The 19,931-nt window shown below is 37.1% G+C and overlaps 1 protein-coding gene across 1 annotated transcript in view; it reads left to right on the forward strand.

Annotated features, from left to right (window-relative positions):
- Positions 1-1,537: 1,537 nt before the first annotated feature.
- The window catches only part of KIF13B (kinesin family member 13B), a 126,934-nt gene continuing 108,540 nt past the window's right edge, over positions 1,538-19,931 (forward strand). The window contains exons 1-5 of the mRNA XM_039217167.1: positions 1,538-1,718; positions 6,792-6,879; positions 10,111-10,245; positions 12,209-12,321; positions 13,805-13,916. Of these exons, the coding sequence (XP_039073098.1) occupies positions 1,558-1,718; positions 6,792-6,879; positions 10,111-10,245; positions 12,209-12,321; positions 13,805-13,916 (609 nt within the window). The 5' untranslated portion in view covers positions 1,538-1,557. The remainder of the gene's footprint in view (positions 1,719-6,791; positions 6,880-10,110; positions 10,246-12,208; positions 12,322-13,804; positions 13,917-19,931) is intronic.

Genomic DNA, 19,931 nt, shown 5'->3' on the forward strand with positions numbered 1-19,931 from the left:
AGGTCCATCCATGTTGCTACACATGGCCAGATTTCATTGTTTCTCATTGCCATGTAGTATTCCATGGTATAGATAAACCACATCTTCTTGATCCATTCATCTGTTGATGGACACTTAGGCTCTTTCCATGTTTTAGCTATTGTGGAGAGTGCTGCTATGAACTGAAAACTATTCTTTGTGGAAGAATGGTTATGGGGGCCCCTGGGTGGCTCAGTCAGTTGAGCACCCGACTCTTGATTTTGGGTCAGGTCATGATCTCATGGTTTGTGAGATCGAGCCCCATGTTGGGCTTTGCACGGACAGCGTGCAACCTGCTTTAGATTCTCTCTTTCCCCCCTTTGTCTACTCCTCTCTCACTTTCTCTCTCTCTCAAAATAAATGAATAAAAATTAAAAAATTAGAATGGTTGTGATATTTTTAAGAGGCAGTGTGTGATGTGATTAAAGAGCACAGATTCTGAGCCTGGGTAGCCCAGCTCCAGCCCAGCTGTGAAATTTACACCTCAGTTTCCTTATCTGTAAAATGTTGGTAAGCATAAGCCTTCCTTATAGGGTTGTCACAGTGAGTTAACATCAAAAACTTACAGAAAAGGCCTGGTGCTTAAGAAGTGGTGTATTGGTTTGAGATATTATGACAATGATAAATGTCAAATGATAAAAGCAGCAACTTGCAAAATTAAAAATATGTTTATAAAAGCATTGCTACTAAAGAAAGAAAAAGAGTTATATTTATGTTAGGACTATGCATGATTTAATGTTTTCCTTTCTATTTTCCTGTCTTTTCTAAATTTTCTTTAATGAATATGTTTTTTGGTACAATGGAGAAAATAATATTGTAGTGGAAAAAGAAGATTACTCTTTGGTTTTTACACTGTTGCCAAAGGGTAGTAAGTTAATTTGTTCTGGGGCCTATAGGGATAATGTGTATTTTTTGTGCTATGATTAGTGGTTGGGAACAGTCACAGTAGTATTCATCATATGGATCTTCCCATTTAATTTTAGAAAACTAGTCCAACCTCATTGTTTTTCAGTTGTTTTAGGTCATTTTTTTTTAAAGCATGAAGATGGGTAAAGTATGTTTTTATTTTCTTCCCAAAAAATGTTTACTTAATTTTACTTATTTTGAGAGAGAGAGAGAGAGCACTCGCGCCCGCGTGCGAGAGAGGTGTGTGTGTGCAGGGCAGGGGAGCCAGAGCAGGGGTGGGGAGAGAGAGAATCCCAAGCAGGCTCCCCACTGTCAGTGTGGCCTGAGGCAGGACTCAGTCCCACATGCTGTGAGATCACGACCAGATTCAAAGTCAAGAGTTGGATGCTCAACCAGCTGAGCCATCCAGGCTCCCCAAAGGTGTTTACTTTAGATTTTACATGTGTAATAGGTAAGCTTCTATGTTTGCTTAGTCTCATCATTATACTTGGTATATTTCTTATTTTCTTTTGGGCATTTTACTAAGCGCTAGTAATTTATTATGAGCAATGGAATGAGGGTTATGTATTTAAACTTCTCAGAGACAGTAACAACTATTATTTCCACTTTTTAGGATCTGGAAAATCTTACACCATGATGGGCACAGCTGACCAACCTGGATTAATTCCAAGGCTTTGCAGTGGACTCTTTGAACGAACTCAGAAAGAGGAAAATGAAGAGCAGAGTTTTAAAGTAGAAGTGTCCTATATGGAAATTTATAATGAAAAAGTTAGAGACCTTCTTGATCCCAAAGGGTAAAGGATTTTGAAACGTTAATGTGATAGCATTAAAGACTACAATAGACTTATAAATTGACTTAAGTAAAATTTTTCATATTGAACTCTGGTAGAATTCTTTATTTACTTATCATCTTAGTGCTTTTATCTGTTTATCTGGTTATTGTCCTTATGACTTTGTTTTCAGTTGCATTGAGCAGCTTCCTGCAGCCAATTCTGGCTTGTGAGTTAGAGCTGAGTTGGGGAGGGAAGTATTGTTGAGCCACATGTATTTGCCTCATACTGCAAATTTCTCACATACATCCAAAAACACAGACAAAAAATATGCAGTGAAAATTAAGTTGCTTAGTATTATGAGGGACTGGTATCTTTAATCAAGTAGGGTTTCTTTGTTTTTTTTTTTTTTTTTTTTTGGTTTTTGTTGAAAGACCAAGAAATTTCAGGTCTTTAGTCATTTTTAATTTGCATGCTAAGAAGAGGCATAATCAGAGACTTAAAACCTGGACTTTAGGATAGTTACTTTTAAAGATTCCCAGAGAGATCCCTCTTGCACTGTTGGTGGGAATGCAAACAGGTTCAGCCACTCTAGAAAACAGTGTGGAGGTTCCTCAAAAACTTAAAAATAGAACTACCCTATGACCCACAATAGCACTGCTAGAAATTTACCCAAGGGATACAGGAGTGCTGATGCATAGGAGTACATGTACCCCAATGTTCATAGCAGCACTTTCAACAATAGCCAAATCATGGAAAGAGCCTAAATGTCCATCAGCTGACGAGTGGATCAAGAAGATGTGGTTTATATACACAATGGAATACTCCTTGGCAATGAGAAAGAATGAAATCCTATCATTTGTAGCAACATGGATGGAACTGGAGGGTATTATGCTAAGTGAAATAAGTCAGTCAGAAAAAGACAAATATCATATGTTTTCACTCATATGTGGATCTTGAGAAATTTAACAGAAGACCATCGGGGTGCCTGGGTGGCTCAGTTGGTTGAACGTCTGACTTTGGCTCAGGGCATGATCTCATGGTTTGTGGGTTTGAGCCCTGCGTCAGGCTCTGTGCTGACAGCTAGCTCAGAGCCTGGAGTCTGCTTCAGATTCTGTCTCCCTCTCTCTCTGTCCCTCCTCTGCTCACACTGTCTCTCTCTCTTTCTCCCTCTCCCTCTCTCTCTCTCTCTCAGAAATAAATGAAACAACAACAACAACAAAAGACCATGGGGGAAGGGAGGGGGGAAAAGCAGTTACAAACAGAGAGGGCGGGAGGCAAACCATAAGAGACTCTTAAACATTGAGAACAAACTGAGGGTTGATGGGGGTAGGGGAGAAGGGAAAATGGGTGATAGGCATGGAGGAGGGCACTTGTTGGGATGAGCACTGGGTGTTGTATGGAGGCCAATTTGACAATAAATTATATTTAAAAAAAAAGATTCCCAGAGAAAAAGAGTATCCCATTTAATGGCATAGACTTTGAAGAGAAGTGGTTTGAAAGTATTAGAAAGCCTTAGAAAATGCTGTTCTCAGTCTGCAGTCATAACTGAATCTAATGAGGAAGATAAGAAGTATCTGAGGAAATCTGTCCATTGCACAGTTTTCTGAGTCAGATTTTAAGGAAGTGCAACAATGGTGAAAAAGAAACAGATAATAACCACAGCCTGTGGCTTAGATATAAGAACAGTGTTTATAAGGTCAAAGAGCCTCATGAGCTGAGACTTACAGAAAATGCAGAGTTAAGAGGGGATGCATAATTATGATTGGATGAAGATGATGATCAAAAAAAGGTGGTCTTAGAAGCAGTGAATCAGTGATGCTCAATCATAAGAAAACATGTCAACCCCTCACTGGTGTCTTATTTTCTTTGACAAAGATAATGATCTTCAGGCCTTTCACAATGACATTCAGTTGGCATTTAGTGTTTCTCTATACAACTTAACATTTAGAGGTGCCTGAGTGGCTTAGTCGATTAAGTGTTCGACTTGGGCTCAGGTCATGATCTCACAGTTTGTGAGTTCGAGCCCTGTGTCTGGCTCTGTTGACAGCTCAGAGCCTGCAGCCTGCTTTGGATTCTGTGTCTTCCTCTCTTTCTGATTCTCCCTTGTTTGTTCTCTCTCTCTCTCTCTCTCAAAAATAAAAAATAAAAAAAAAACATTTATTGAATGATCATTGTTACATGATGAGCACTAGGCAGGTTGTAAAGGAAGATCTCACAGTGTGGAGAGAATAAGAGTTTTGGAGACAAGTGATTATAATACAATGTAATGATGCTTTTAAATTGTGAAGGAGGCTTATACAAAATATGTGATGGCTTGGGGCGCCTGGGTGGCTCAGTCGGTTAAGCATCCGACTTTGGCTCAGGTCATGATCTTAGTGGGTTTGAGTCCCATGTCGGGCTCTGTGCTGACAGATCAGAGCCTGGAGCCTGCTTCGGATTCTGTGTCTCCCTCTCTCTCTGCCCCTCCCCTGCTCGCTTTCTGTCTCTGTCTCTCAAAATAAAGACATAAAAAAATTTTTTAAAAAAATGTGACGGCAAAGAGGGAATAAGGAAACGGGAAGACTTCGTGAAGAGTACTTGATGATTTTTGTGCTGAGTAGCAGTTTGTCCATTAAAAAGTTAGGTGAGAACCATTCAGACATAGGGGGCAGCCTGTGCTAAAAGGATGGAGGTGTAAGACATCACTTGAGTAACCTTGCTGTCCACTGTGGCTGGAGGTCACTAAGCATGAAAGTCCAAACAGGGAACCAAAGGAGGCCAGAGGTAGGAAGGTTCTAGCCTAAGTACCCACATCTTGCTGAATACTGTGTCCTTGTACTTTTCCCGACTCTGCCTTGAATACTTTTCCTTGCATCCTCACCTCTGTGAAGAGTGTCACTTTCTTTGAGATCCGAAAGTTATTCTTTCCAGAAATTCTTAGCTGGAATTTCCACAGTGCTTGTATGCACTAACTCCAGTTTTTATCTACGGTTTGCCTGGAGTCTTTAATAATTTATTATGTTTTTCTTGTGTATAGTTAGCATTTAACAGCAGGGGCTTGGGGTTCACATATCTCTGCATCTGGGTCCCTCTAACTGTTCTTACCTATCGAGCAAATTCCTTATGCTTTCTAGGCCTCCTTTGTACAGAGGGGATGATGATATTACATAATATCACAGAGGGTTGTGAAGATTGGCTGGGATGATACACCTGAGGTCTTAGAACATTTATGTAGGAAGTGCTCACTAAGTGTTAGCTGCTATTGTTTTCTCCATGAAAGTTTCTTGAGGATTTTTGTAATGTTTCTTAAGAGTTGAAGTGAGTGGAATTAAAAACTCTAAAAGTGATCCCTTTTCAGTGAGAGAACTTAGTTTTTTAAAACAAGTACTGATTTTATGAATTCAGTATCTACGGTGTATAATGATGTAATTATATTGTTTTATACTTAGAGAGATGACACAGTATACATTATCTTTAAGAGAAAAGAAAAATGAAAAAGTTATGATATAGTATATCCTGAGATCAGAATTAAGTCAAATATTTGTTCTGTATTTACTGCATGTACAGTTCTATAGCGGTAAGTGAAATTTTTGGTGGTTGATCCTAGGGTGCTAGAGGATTCCAAATCATTAGAAAATCAGTGCATAAAATAAGAATCACTTTAATCTTACCATCAACAAATATTCTTCTTTTCATTGTAATGTTTATATTTATTTATTTATTTTTAATTAAAACTTTTAAGTTTGTTTATTTATTTATTTATTTATTTATTTATTGAGAGACAGAGCCTGAGCATGGGAGGGGCAGACATGAGCTATCATCACAGAGCCCAATCCGGGGCTTGAACTCACGAACCGTGAAATCATGACCTGAGCTGAAGTCAGATGCTTAACTGATTGAGCCACTAAGGCGCCCCTATATTTTTAAAAAATTTTAATGTTTATTTTTGATGGGGAGAGGGACAGAAAGAGAGAGGGACACAGAATTTGAAGCAGGCTCCAGGCTCTGTGCTGTTGGCACAGAACCCGATGCAGGGCTGGAAGCCACAAACTGTAAGATCATGACCTGAGCCAAAGTCAGACACTTAACCTACTGAGCCATCCAGGCACCTCATGTATTGTTTATATTTTTTAAAGAGCTCTTATGAGAAAGAATTCATATACCATACAATCATCAACAAATATTCTTAATGTTTTTCGGTTGATGTAATTAGGTATGCTGTTTGTTCTAGAGTTTGGCAGATTCCCCTTACAGCATTTATTCCTTGTTTTAAAGTGGTATTTATTTATTTTTTAATCATGAATAAGTATTTACTTTTATTGAATTCTTTTCACTACACTTATTGAAATGATGGTGTTTTTAAAAAATTTTTTTAATGTTTTATTTATTTTTGAGAGAGAGACAGAGAGAGAGAGACAGCGTGAGCAGGGGAGGGGCAGAGAGAGAGGGAGACACAGAATCTGAAGCAGGCTCCAGGCTCTGAGCTAGCTGTCAGCACAGAGCCTGATGCGGGGCTCAAATCCAGGAACCGTGAGGTCATGACCTGAGCTGAAGTCGGACGCTTAACCAACTGAGCCACCCAGGCACCCCGAAATGATGGTGTTTTGTTCCCCATTTAGTCTATCAGTGTAGTGTGATAGTGGGCATGAGTCTTTTTCCAGTGTTAAAACAACCTAGTAGCCCTGGGATCAGCCTAGTGTTACATTTTAAAATCATGATTAAATTCAGTGTATTGTTTTGTTTTTGTTTGTTTTTATTCATGACTGAGATTGGTCTGAGCTTTCTTGCGCAGTTAACATTTATTGAGTTCTGTTCTTTGTACCAAATTCTGTGAAATGACAAGTAGATTGTTTGTATTTATTTGACTCTGCATTCTTTGTGGTAGGAAATAGACATCCCACAGTGTACCCTTTTGAGTGATGTGATATTTTACCACATTATGAAGTTTTTCTTACCAGTCAAGATTTTAAATTTTGGTTTGTATTCTTCTTGAATCAAGTTAGTTGGTTCTTTTTCTGGGATCTTTGTTGAATTCAGTGTATATTTTTATGGAGGATGATTGAGTCCTTTTAAAAACATGTTATTGTTTTAAAATTCTTTCTTTTTAATGAACAGAAGTCGTCAAACATTAAAAGTCAGAGAGCACAGTGTGTTGGGACCCTATGTTGATGGACTTTCCAAACTGGCTGTCACAAGCTACAAGGTAATAACATCTTTATGTAAACTGCTTACATTCACTTTAGCAAATTATTTCTTGTTTAAATTGTGATGATGATTTTTTTTCAAAATTAAAAAAATTACAGTTAGCATTACTTAAAGGCTACGTTTTGCAATGTCTGTCTTGAAAAGCTATGTATTGCTATTGGGACAGTTTAATTTTGAGAGAAGGTTGTACACATTTGCAAATCATAACTGTTTATCTGTTATGAGATACATACTTTTTATATTTATGAGCTCTAAAATTGTGATATTCCTTATAGTTACATCTTAAAATTATAAATGTAGCATTTTTCTTCCCTAGCAGTACATAAGATAGTGAAGTCACTTATAGTTTCATTGATTGAATGAAATAAAATATATTAATTGGGTAGTTGGAATTCAAAGTTTGTTTCTAATTTGAGACGATCACTTATTGGCCTTTTATTCTCTTCGTTTTCAAACTTCACAATTCTGCTTTGTGGGAATCCATCAGGCTTTGTGCATTGGGGAAATGAGGGTGGAGTGAGATACTGTGGTGTCATGTACCTTGGATTAAGAGTCACAGAATGTTGATCTGGTGATACTTAATCCTATTGTGTGATTCTTGTATGACTCTGAGTCATCTACCTCACTAAATGCCTCTTCGTCCCAATTTTTGAAATGGAAATTAGTTTTCTTGTCTTGACTATGTTATGAGGTAGGTCCATTTGTTTTGTTCTTTTATCAATTCTGTCATTTGGTCCATGATACTTCATTTAGTAGATATTAGGTACTTCATTTGGTTAACATCTATTAAACACCGATCATGTGCCAGACATTGTGCTAGGTGCTGTGGATATAAAAAATGAATGAAATGGTCCATCCCCTCAAGATGTTTGTAGATGTTATTATAAATTTTTTTTTTAACCATTTATTTGTTTTTGAGAGACAGAAAGAGACAGAGCATGAGCAGGGAAGGGGCAGAGAGTGAGGGAGACACAGAATCTGAAGCAGGCTCTGGGCTCTGAGCTGTCAGTGCAGAGCCTGACGTGGGGCTTGAACTCACAAACCATAAGATCATGACCTGAGCTGAAGTCAGTCGCTTAACCCACTGAGCCACCCAGGTGCCCCTGTAGATGTTATTATAAAGGTATTCTGAAACAACATGACTTTAAGAGCAATGAGAAATTCTTGTTTAGGATTGGTAGTTTAGAGGAGAGGGATACTTAATATGTAGGTGTCTGGGGAGGGTGGAGTCTAGGAAGGCTTCCTGGAGGAGATCAATGAGATAATGCATGTGAAAAGTCTTTGAGAGCCCTAGGGTATTATATTAATGTTAGTAGGTATTGTTATTTTAATAAAGATTATTTGAGGACTTATTTATATGACATTGGAGAGAGATCAAGATATTTTTGAATGCTCAGAGGAGATTGGAAAGTATAAAGAGACATTTTGCTTGTTAAAAAAATTTAAAGGCTCCTGGTGCCTGGGTGGCTCAGTTGGTTGAGCTTCTTACTTTGGCTCAGGTCATGATCTCACAGTTTGTAAGTTTGAGCCCCACAGCAGGCTTGCTGCTGTCAGCCTGTCAGTGCAGAGTCTACTTCAGATTCTCTGTCCCCCTCTCTTTCTGCCCCTCCCTGCTTGCATGCTCCCTCCCTCTCTCTCTCAAAAAAAAAAAATTACAGGGTTCAATACAGAGTTTATGCATGAGACAACAAATTAGAGGCCAATAAATAAGTTGTAGGCTCAATAGGCTGAAACTTTTACATTAAGTCTCAGGATTGTCAGATTTAATAGATCTAAAATGGATCTAAAAAATTTGAATTTTACTTTTTGTGTTGAATTTTCCATTTTGGTGCTTAACTTAAACTTCCTTTATAGTTAATGTTTCTACTTTGAGCCTTTTTATTTGTCATATAGAAATTTGCCTTAAACATAATTATTTTTCATTGATATGGCAAAATAGAAAATTGTGATTTTCAAAGTTTATAGATATATATGTGTGTGTGTGTGTCAGTTAAGGTTTTGTTGGCTGCAAGTAACAAGAAAATATTAATAGGATTTAAGTTCTTTGGAACGTGAATTGTTATCTTTTTTGTTCACTATTTATTCTCAGTATTCAAAATGCACCTAGCATCTAATAGATGACTTCAATATATATTTAAGTGAATAAATAAATGAATGGTGAGAGACTGAGATAGTGGCTCCAAAGATTAGGAGTTCCAGGACCTAGATTCCTTCCAGCTCTCCACATAGAGCCAGCCCTGTAGTAATGCCCTTATTCTCATAGTTTAAAATCTTAGCTCTTAGAACCAAGATGTGATAGCATGCCTACTCCCTTTAAGGAGAATTCCCAGACAACTTTACATCTCATTTGCTTAAACTTAGTCCTTTGGCCAGACTGAGCTGCAAGGGCATCTGGGAAATGTAGTCTTTTAGTTCCACTGCAAGGTGCTCAGCTGAAGTTTGGGTTCCTTTACTAGAAAGGAAAGGAGATGGGGTAAGAGGAGGCAACTATTCAACTCTTTCATACAAACCATCTTTCTTCTTCCTCATTAAAATTCTTATAAGGTAGATGATATCATAGCTCTGTATTGTTACTTATGAAACTAAAATTCAATTTAGTTAATTAACTATTTTTAGAGCTTGTAACATTAAAAAAAATAAAGATCCCATCCTATAATCTTTCAAGTGCATATTGCAGTCTCCTTTTTAGCAGTAATGGCAATGAAGTAGTAGCTCTGTGCAGAACATTCGTTTCTTGCTCTTCTCAGTTTTCAGAAACAGGTCTGGTATAATACACACCAACATGGTGACACAGTGCTATGCCTGTGTGAAGGGTTTACAATTATTTTTGTTTGTTGCTTATTCATATAATCTAATTGAACAGTTGTCTTCTATTGCTTCTGTCATTAAAGAAACAAAATTTTTTGAAATTTCTAGTTAGATGAAGGTTGGCATGGTATGTTTGTCCATCTTGTGGGTCTCCACATGTGGCTTCTAAACTTTCCTAATTCTCAAAGCTGCTACTTTATTTGGCATCTACAGAAAATAAGTGTGTTTTATTTGAGTTCTCAGAGACAGCATTGGCTATTGTACTCTGTGGGTCTTCATATTCACTGAAAAACAAAGTGTAGACTGTAAACTCCAAATGTGGTTGTCTGAGTAATGATACTTATAATGCATTTCATAGGATAGCAGAGTTCTGATGTTTATTTGACAATGAAATGTGTATCTATGACTTGTTTCCACTTAGGATATTGAGTCTCTGATGTCTGAGGGTAACAAGTCTCGTACAGTTGCTGCCACCAACATGAATGAGGAGAGCAGTCGATCCCATGCAGTCTTCAAAATCACCCTTACCCATACTTTATATGATGTGAAGTCTGGGGTAGGTATTCAGATGCCTGACTGTTTTTTGTTTGTTTGTTTAATATTTTTAAAGTAGATAATGATTTATCTCTTTCCATTCCCTTCAGGCATTAGATGACTTAGAATCCTAGCCAGACATGAGTATGAATTAGGAGTCAGCAAGAAACAGAAGCCATTGTAGGTTAACAGAAAGGGATTTAATGGCGGAAACTGGGTGATTACAGCATTGTTAGAACACCTGAGGAGGACTGGGCTCTAGAGTGAATCTCTAGGAATAATCACACAGATCTCACCCATCAAGGATGGGACTACCTCTGAGGCTACCACCAGGGCTGTGAGATCCAGGCATGCTCAGTAGCTGTGATCTAGGCCATAGGAGTTAATGAAACTGAAGCTCCCTGTTAGCGACCCAGAAGCTGGAGAAACTTGTAGAAAACCTCATATTTCTGTGATCCTGCTCGCCAGCAGAAAAAAGCCAAAACAGGCCAGGGGGGTGACCTCTCCTTTACTTCTGCCTTCCAAATCTGAAGCATGTATATCTGCTTGACAGAACCTAACTCACATCCTGAACCCTGGCTGCAAGGGCATCTGAAAAGTTTAGTTTGTAGCCCCATCCTGTCCAACTAAAGGAACATGGAACAGAAGTTAAACACGCTGATGGTTCACAGTCTGTGCCGCAGCACTTTTTTGAGCTTTAAACTTTAATGGCTGATTGCAGAAGCTAATGTTAACTCTAACTAATTTAGTAGAGATTTTTTTTGAAATGTTCCCTCCTGCTAAACAGCTAAGTATTAGAAGGAATAAAATATACTGGGGAAATTGTACCATAAAATTACCAGATTTGTAGAGTAATATTTTGAGTATTTGGTTTTGAAACTTGTCAAGAGTAAACAGAGCCAGAGATGTATAAGCTGCCACCATGCTGAAACCTTCTCTTGTTTTCCCACTTACTTTTTATGTGAATATTTATGTATTTTATCATGATGCCTACTCCCCAGAAAATCAGTTTCAAATGCCAGAAGCTAAAATAATCATGCTGGCAAAAACGCGATATTTTGGTAAGATGTTCATGTGCTGAAAGCATATTTTTCTTTTTTTTTTTCCATCACAGCAAGATTAGTGTAACAACAAAAAGTTCTTTGTTTTCTATTTCCTTTTCAGCATAAAACAAAAAAACATACTGATGACTTTTTTTTAAAAGCCAAAAGCACTTTTGATTTGGGAAGATGAATATCCTTCAGTTAGCAACATGTTTATTTATGGAAATAAATATAAATGTGTATATTAAGGAAAAGTTTTAAGAAATGATCCAGTCTGTGAACCATGATTTAGGCATTGCTTTCCCACATTTCTTATATTGCTGCTAAACTATAAACTGTCTGTTATGTGTGTGATTATGTTATGGAACATTTTTGGTAAAGGAAAATATTAATATGTGTATATGTATAATAACTAGAGAAATATGTAAATTTGACACCTGAAACTATGAAATAAGGGAATTATTATATATAAATAATATGAAAAATTTAAGCAAGTGTTGAGTTTTTGAGAGATTCTGTTATATGAAATAGTAATTTTTTTTGTATCAACAAGAATTGCAAGTATTTTCCCTCGGGATTATTGGTAAATATTTGTGAAATTTAAACAATTTTATGTCATATTAAAATTTATGTTTTAAAACTGCCTTTATGTGAAAAATTTCTATTGGGCTCCCTTCAAATATCCCATTTGGGGGGCAATATTTTTCTGACAGAGCTTTCACTCTTGTCTGAATAACAGAGCCATGTCTAATTTTGTGTGTTTCTATCTACTATAGACTGGACAGTTCTCTTACACTGTTTTGTGTCAGCACGAGATTAACTTTGAAATAATAGCTAATAAATGTTTTAATAAAGAATTTAGATAATACATTCATTTGGTAGAGATGTAGCACTTTCTGTGTTCTTTAACTGTTTATCAGTATTTGTTGACTTACTTTCTAGACGTCTGGAGAGAAAGTGGGCAAACTGAGCTTGGTTGACTTAGCTGGCAGTGAGCGAGCAACGAAAACTGGAGCTGCAGGGGACAGGTTGAAGGAGGGGAGCAACATCAACAAGTAAGTTTTCCAGAAGCTTACTTTTATTATTTTACTGATTTAAGACCCAAGTGGAGGGACTTCTGTGGTTATTAAAAGAATAAAGTTCTGGAATGACTGTGGCTCTAATGAATAAATAATTGAGATTTAAAAATATATATATATGAAAAAAATAAATATATATATATATATATATATATATTTTAATGAGCCCAAACATATTTTATGTTTTGTTGAGATATCTAATGAGGCTGAAGAGCACAGTCAAGTCAGAGGTTTCTCAACAGCAGCCCTGCTGAGATTTGGGGTGATTCTTTGTCCCAGGGACTGTTCCTGTGTGTTGTAGGATGTTTAGCAGCATCCCTGGCCTTACCCACTAGATGGCAGTAGTACCTGCCACCTCTCTTCTCCCACCCTCAGTTTTTTTTTTTTTTTTTTTTTTTTTAATATTTTTATTTATTTTTAGGAGAGAGAGAGAGACAGAGTGAGCAGGGGAGGGTCAGAGAGAGAGGGAGATAACAGACTCTGAAACAGGCTCCAGGCTCTGAGCTGGCAGTCAGCACACAGCCCGACGCGGGGCCCGAACCCACGAACCGCGAGATCATGACCTAAGCGAAAGTCGGACGCTTAACCGACTAAGCCACCCAGGCTCCCCCCACCCTCAGTTTTAAGAACCCGAACATATCTCTGGGAATTGCCAGCTGCCCTCTGTTGGGGCACAGTAGCCCTCCACCTGAGAACCACTGGTCTAAGCTATGGAAAAGGACCAAGTAATCATCTGTCAGGGTCCAGATGTTGATCTCAAACTGGGTATCATGGTCTGAGCCAACATCAACCTGTGTACTAGCCACACTGAGCTTTTCCTTTTATGACTGTTGTGGTGCTTATTTATACCAAGAAGCTAGGGTTTTATTATGTAATATTTTGTGTACCAATCCCTTCATATGGTTATATCTTCTATCTCAAGCTAAATTATTAGCTCCTGGTAAGCAGGAATTCAGAAGGACACCCAATGAGTCACTAACTGGAGATCAAAGAAGACCATCATCCAGATGCTGTGCTATTAGTTTATTATTGAATGGTGATATACATATATGTAAATGATACTGTGTGTGATATGTATATAGATATATATGACATATATAGATATATTCACATATGTTTTTTGCCTTCTCCTAAGTTTTAATGAGTTGTTGTGTTTGTGGCTTCCTTTCTTAAAGATATGTGGTGTTTGTATCTTATCTTAACCTAAAAGTTTAAAACTCATATTGCTGTTTACAAAAATGAAAAAAAATATTTGAGCTAAGCAATTTTATTGCTTGCAGTAGTATTAGAAGAATATTAGCTTTTAGAGTTCCTGTGTTTTTAAACTGAGCAGCAAAATGCTATGACAGTTCTGTTCTCATGCAGGTACAAGGCATCTTGATGTTCAGTTTTTGTGCTAAAATGTGACATTTGATATACTCGGTTTTTTATGATTATTCCGGTTTGTTGCACCATGCAGGTCCCTCACAACCCTCGGTCTGGTTATCTCAGCTCTAGCAGATCAGAGTGCTGGCAAAAACAAGAATAAATTTGTTCCATATCGTGACTCAGTTCTCACTTGGCTGCTCAAAGTAAGCTCCCCACCCCCATCCTTTCTGGCATACTCTTAGTGGTTGGTAGAAAGGAAGAGTAGATTGTTAATTCCTCCTGATTATTATTTCTTCTACTAATGTTCAAATTTAAAATCATTAGGCTCTTACATGATAATCATAGTTTCAGTAGATTAAGCACCTGATCCACCAGAATCTGGAAACAATGGGATTGAGGTCACAGTGAATCACACAATTGCCTCTGAGATTTTGGGGTGTAGCAGAAGGACCTCCTGCTAACTTGATAGCTTCATGAGTCACAGGAAAGGGTTTCCACTGTCTTGTAGACTCAGCTGGACTACTCTGTCTTTCTCACAGGATCCTTTTGTTTGACTGACATTTTGGACCTAAGTTTTCTGTTTAACATCAAGACACTCACGATCATTTTAATTTATTTTCTGCTCTTAAAGGTGTTGTTTAAGGATACAAAGTAGAGCATACAGTCATTAACTTGTTAATTGATTTAGTATGTATGAGAGAGATGGATATGAGAAAGAAAGAAGACTGTGGAATGCTATGAGGAGACCATAAAGAAATGTAAGACCCTTCTCACCCTATTATGGCTCAGGATCTAGTAAGGGAGATAAGATGTGTACACAAAATATTATACAAGAATCAGTGATTCCATAAGAGAGATAGTAAAGACATGTAAGGAGTTTGGTGAAGAGAGAGGCTATTTCTAGGTCTCTTCCAGTCTTCAAGTTTCCCTGTAGTCTTTTTTTTTTTTTCTTTAAGTGTATTTATTTATTTTGAGAGAGAGAGAAAAAAAACAAAAAACAAAAAACAGGGGAGGACGCACAGAGAGATGGAGAGAGAGAATCCCAAGCAGGCTGTACACTTCCAGTACAGAGCCTGACATGGGGCTCAGTCTCAGGAACCATGAGATCATGACTTGAGCCAAAGTCAAGAGTCAGATGTTTAACTGACTGAGCCACCCAGGCACCCCTCCCTGTAGTCCTGATAGACATGGTGAATTGGATATTGGACAGGGAGCTAGAGGATCGAAAATACAGCAACAGTTTAACTCTGTATAGAGTTGCCAGTCTGGAACAAAATATTTTACCTAATACTCCTTTAATTTTCATTTTTTTAAATAAAGAAATAATTTTATGAGCCCTATTTAGTTCTATGATAGGTTATTCTGTCACTGGTCAAGAATTTATTGAATACTTGTTGCTACTGTGCTAGGGATTGAGAATGTAAAGGTGGGTTAAACACCAATCACTTAGTATAGGACACAACTCCTTTTTTTAAGCTGTTTTTAAATTTTATTTTGATTCCAGTGTAGTTAACATACGTTACATTAGTTTCAGTGTACAATATAGTGATTCACCAGTTCCGTACATCACCCAGTGCTCATCACAGCAAGTGCACTTCTTTATCCCCATCCCATAAATCACCTCCCCACCCCGGTAACCATCAGTTTGTTCTCTATAGGCAAGAGTCAGCTTCTTGGTTTGTCTTCCTTTCTCCTTTTTTTTTGTTCCCTTTGCTTGTTTGTTACATTCCACATATGAGTGAGATCATATGTATTTGTCTTTCTCTGACTAACTTATTTTGCTTGGCATTATAGTCTGTAGCTCCATCCAAGTAATTGCAAATGGCAAGATAGTATTCTTTTTCATGACTGAATAATATTCCATCCATTCCATTTTTGTGTATACACACACACACACACACACACACACACACATACACACTAGTGGTGTGTATATATATGTATATATACCACTTCTTTATCAATTCATCAGTCGATGGATACTTGGGCTGCTTCTGTAATTCGGCTGTTGTAAATAATGCTGTTATAAGTGCTGGGATGCATGTATCCCTTTGGATTTGTGTTTTTTTATTCTTTGGGTAAATATCCAGCAGTGTGATTACAGTACTTCTATTTTTAACTTTTTGAGGAACCTCCATACTATTTCCAGAGTATCTGCATCATTTTATATTTCACCAACAATGTAAGAGGGCTTGTTTTTCTCCACATCCTCGCCAACACTTACTGTTTCTTGTGTTTTTGATTTTTAGCCATTCTGACGGGTATGAGGTGATATCTCATTGTAATTTTAATTTGCACTTTTCTGATAATGAATGATGTTGAGCATCTTTTCATGTGTCTGTTGGGCATCTGGATGTCTTCTTTGGAAAAATGTCTGTTCATGTCTTCTGTCAACTTTCTAATTGGATTATTTATTTATTTTGGTGTTGATTTGCATAAATTCTTTATATATTTTGGATACTAACCCTTTATCAGATAAGTCATTTGCAAATATCTTCTCCCATTCAATAGATTGCCTTTCAGTTTTGTTGATTGAGAAGCTTTTTATTTTGAAGTGGTCCTAATAGTTTATTTTTGCTTTTATTTCCCTTGCCTCAGGAGATATATGTAGAAAGATGTTGCTACAGCTGATGTCACAGACATTTCTATGCTCTCTTCTAGGATTAAAAATTTTTTTTAAAATATTTATTTATTTTGAGGGGGGGAGGGCAGAGAGAGAGAGAGGGAGACACAGAATCCAAAGCAGGCTTCAGGCTCCAAGCTGTCAGGACAGAGTCCAATGCAGGGCTTAAGCCCATAAACCATGAGATTATGACCTGAGCTGAAGTCAGACACTTAACCGACTGAGCCACCCAGGTGTCCCCCTTCTAGGACTTTTTATGGTTTCACCTCAATTAAAGGTGTCTTTAATCCATTTTGAATTTATTTTTGTGGGTGGTGTAAGAAAGTGGTCCAGTTTCATTTTTTTGCATGTAGCTGACACCATTTGTTGAAGAGACTTTCTTTTTCCCATTGGATATTCTTTCCTGCTTTGTTGAAGATTAATTGACTATGTAATTATGGGTTAATTTTTGGGTTTTCTAGACTGCTCCATTGATCTATGTTTCTGTTTTTGTGTCAGTATCATTCCATTTTGATTTCTACAGCCATGTAATATAACTTGAAATTTGGAATTGTTTTTCAAAATTGCTATGACTATTCAGGGTCTTTTGTGGTTCCATACAAATTTTAGGATTCTTTGTTATAGTTCTGTGAAAAATACTCTTGGTAGGGACTGTATTAAATGTGTAGATTGCTTTGGATAGTATGGACTTTAACAATATTTGTTCTTCCAAGGTGACACAACTTTTGACTAGTCCACCACATGTTTGTAAAAGAAGTTGGGTTTTCTCCTATTTTCTACTCTCTCAAAAGGCTAGTGGTATTCAGCTTTACTTTCTAAAACTATGCACATCATTTGAGCATGCTTCATTAAGTAAAACTGGCCATAGTATAAAAAATCAGGTAGATTACTTCCACTGGCCAAAATGCAAAAAAATTAGAAATTTAAAACAAAAGAATAAACAAACAAAATTTGATAATTAAAAACCACTTGTAGATAGGTCTTGAATTTAAAGGGTATTACAAAACATTAATTGTGCTGGTCTACGTGCATCAGTAATTAACCTTGAAATCTCATGTGTTTAATTTCCAGGAGACATTTTGATAAGATACTCATTTCTTCCTCAGACTTTCCCACAGAAACATTTCCTGATCATTCATGATTATTCCCTGGATGTACCTGATTTAAAAGACATAATATTCATTGTCCTATTGTTTCAGTGTTACTATCCCAGTCCATTTAAACAAACACTAGGACATTCTTTTATTAAATTAATTCACAGAATTAAAATGGCTGACGTAATTATTGAGTGTCAACCATAGGTTGGAGGCCAGGAGAATCAATTGCCATTCAAAGTACTTCATATACATGATCCCATTTACTTCTCTGAAAGCAAATGGTAATGTTCCTGTGTTATAATGGGACAGTTGTCGCAGAAATAAGATTGGAATCCAGGACTGACTTCACTGCCCATCTTCTCTTGCCTGGGTCATATAATGTACATCTTGTCAAGGTTAGTTTTCATTAGAAGGAGGAACACTTTACTTTTACCACATGTTAATAGAAACTCATGAAAATACTTGAAGAGCAAAACTAAATATTTTTAAAAATTTACTTCATCTTCCATTAAATAAAATTAAGTTGTAATTGTAACTTCTGTGTGTCAATTCTTAGGCTAAAAAATGAAATTTTCTTGACTTTTGTCATATTTTTTACTTAAAAACCATATGACATTCTTTGCCATGGGTAACTTTTGCAGCAAGATCACAAGAGGAGCATTTTTGCAAATTCCAGTGTTTAGACAATTTTCCCAAAGGCCTCTTGGAATCCATTGATACATAAATTAGTCTCCTTTGAAGTAGCTTTTATGTCCCTTTTGCTCTCTCCTTCTTTAATTCTAAATTAGTGTAACTCTCCCTGATCCTTGTTCGACTTTGTATGATTCTAGTATTCTCTAACATAACTATCATTGAACTCAAAGAATTGCTCAGCCTTTATAAGATTTGCAATTTCTTTTAAAAGTGTTTTTGCATTGTATTTGCATTATAATTGTGTTATGCTCTTGATACTTACCACATCTGAGAGTCAGAGAAAACGAGTACCCTAAGTGATTTGGTGGGGCATAGACATGAGTGCTCTTCTCTCAATCTTCTCTTGGGGTGGGTTGAGTGGGTTACTCATTTGGTAAGTGGTCAGTGGAGAACCATTTCTTACCAAGAGATATTTTTTTACTTCTCTGTGTAACCTTCTAAATATGAGTCTCTTAACATCAAATAATTTCTGGTAACAAATGCTCAAATAATGACTATCTTTTGACTACATCCGTCTTCTTCCTTCTTCCTGCCACTTACCTAATGAAGGTGACTTTCATCTCTTGTCTGGATGATTGAAACATCTCCCTTGATGATCTATTCCTTCTTTATAGTAAGGTTGTACTATCTTAAAATTAATACTCATCTTAAACTTCAATCTCTTCAATAATTCTCTTAGAGGCCCTTATGATAAAGTCCATATTCTTCAATGACTTGTGACTTATTAGGCCTTTAGTAATCTGATTCCTCACTACCTCTTATTGTTTTTCTTGCTCTTAATATGATCAGTTCTAGCTAAGTGATGAGTCCTCTTACTTCTAGGACATTACTCTTACTGTGTTTGGAACATTCTTCCTCCTCTCTACAGTCTCCCCTCCATTGGCTCTCACCACAAACCTTTATTTGGACTATGCTTATTCATCTTTAGGTCTCAGATGTCACTTTCTCTGAAAGTCTTCCCTACCATTTCAAGACTGGGCTTTCTGCTAGTCGTCTGTTTTCCATGTCGTGTTTGCTCATCAGCTTCCTACCCCCCAAATGGTAAAGGCTGTGAATACTTTTCAGCTCTGCTCTGAACCAGCATTATGACCTTTGTTAAGTCCGCCAGTCTTCCTGGGTCTCAATTTTTCATCTGTAAAATGAGGTAATTTCATTAGATGACTTCAAAGAGTTCTTCCAGCTTTAAAAAATCCTGCCTTCCAAAATTCAATTTCTTACCTATGTCCATTTAATTTGCAGTTGCCACATTTGAAACAAAGCTTGTCTGATTTGCCTAATTAAACAATTAAAGAGTAACAAGAAGCTTTATACTTTCTCCTTGAATGAGTGCCAATTCTTTTGTTGCTGGTTCCTTTTCGCTAATGGCATGAGGCCATTTTTGAATATAAGCATATTGTTACTCATGCACAAGGGCTTTTAAAATATCAAGTATTTGTCATTTGCCAGGTTTCCTTTTCTCAGCACAAATTGAAGCACAATATGCATGCTTTTTCCCTTTGGTAGTTATTGTTACAAATCCTCTTTTACCCAATAGCATTTGCTGTTCATGTGGGCTAACAGAATGCTGTAGTTCTTGAAGGTCAACACTCCACCATAGTGCTGCTGGTGAACCAAATTGAAATCTGAGATGTAATTCATGTGTTCTTTATATATAACATTGGAATTTCATTCATGTGCGTCTTGGCATTCTTCTGGATGTTGCCAAAGCTGGGCACCAACAGTGTGAGATCAGTGTCTAGAAGTGAAGAGGAAAGCAAGGGATCACATAGACTTGGCGGAAGTCGCTTCTGCTTTCTAGAGCCCAG

The sequence above is a fragment of the Hyaena hyaena genome, unplaced genomic scaffold, assembly GCF_003009895.1.
Source record: "Hyaena hyaena isolate Hyena2069 unplaced genomic scaffold, ASM300989v1 scaffold_678, whole genome shotgun sequence".
Lineage (NCBI taxonomy): Eukaryota > Metazoa > Chordata > Mammalia > Carnivora > Hyaenidae > Hyaena > Hyaena hyaena.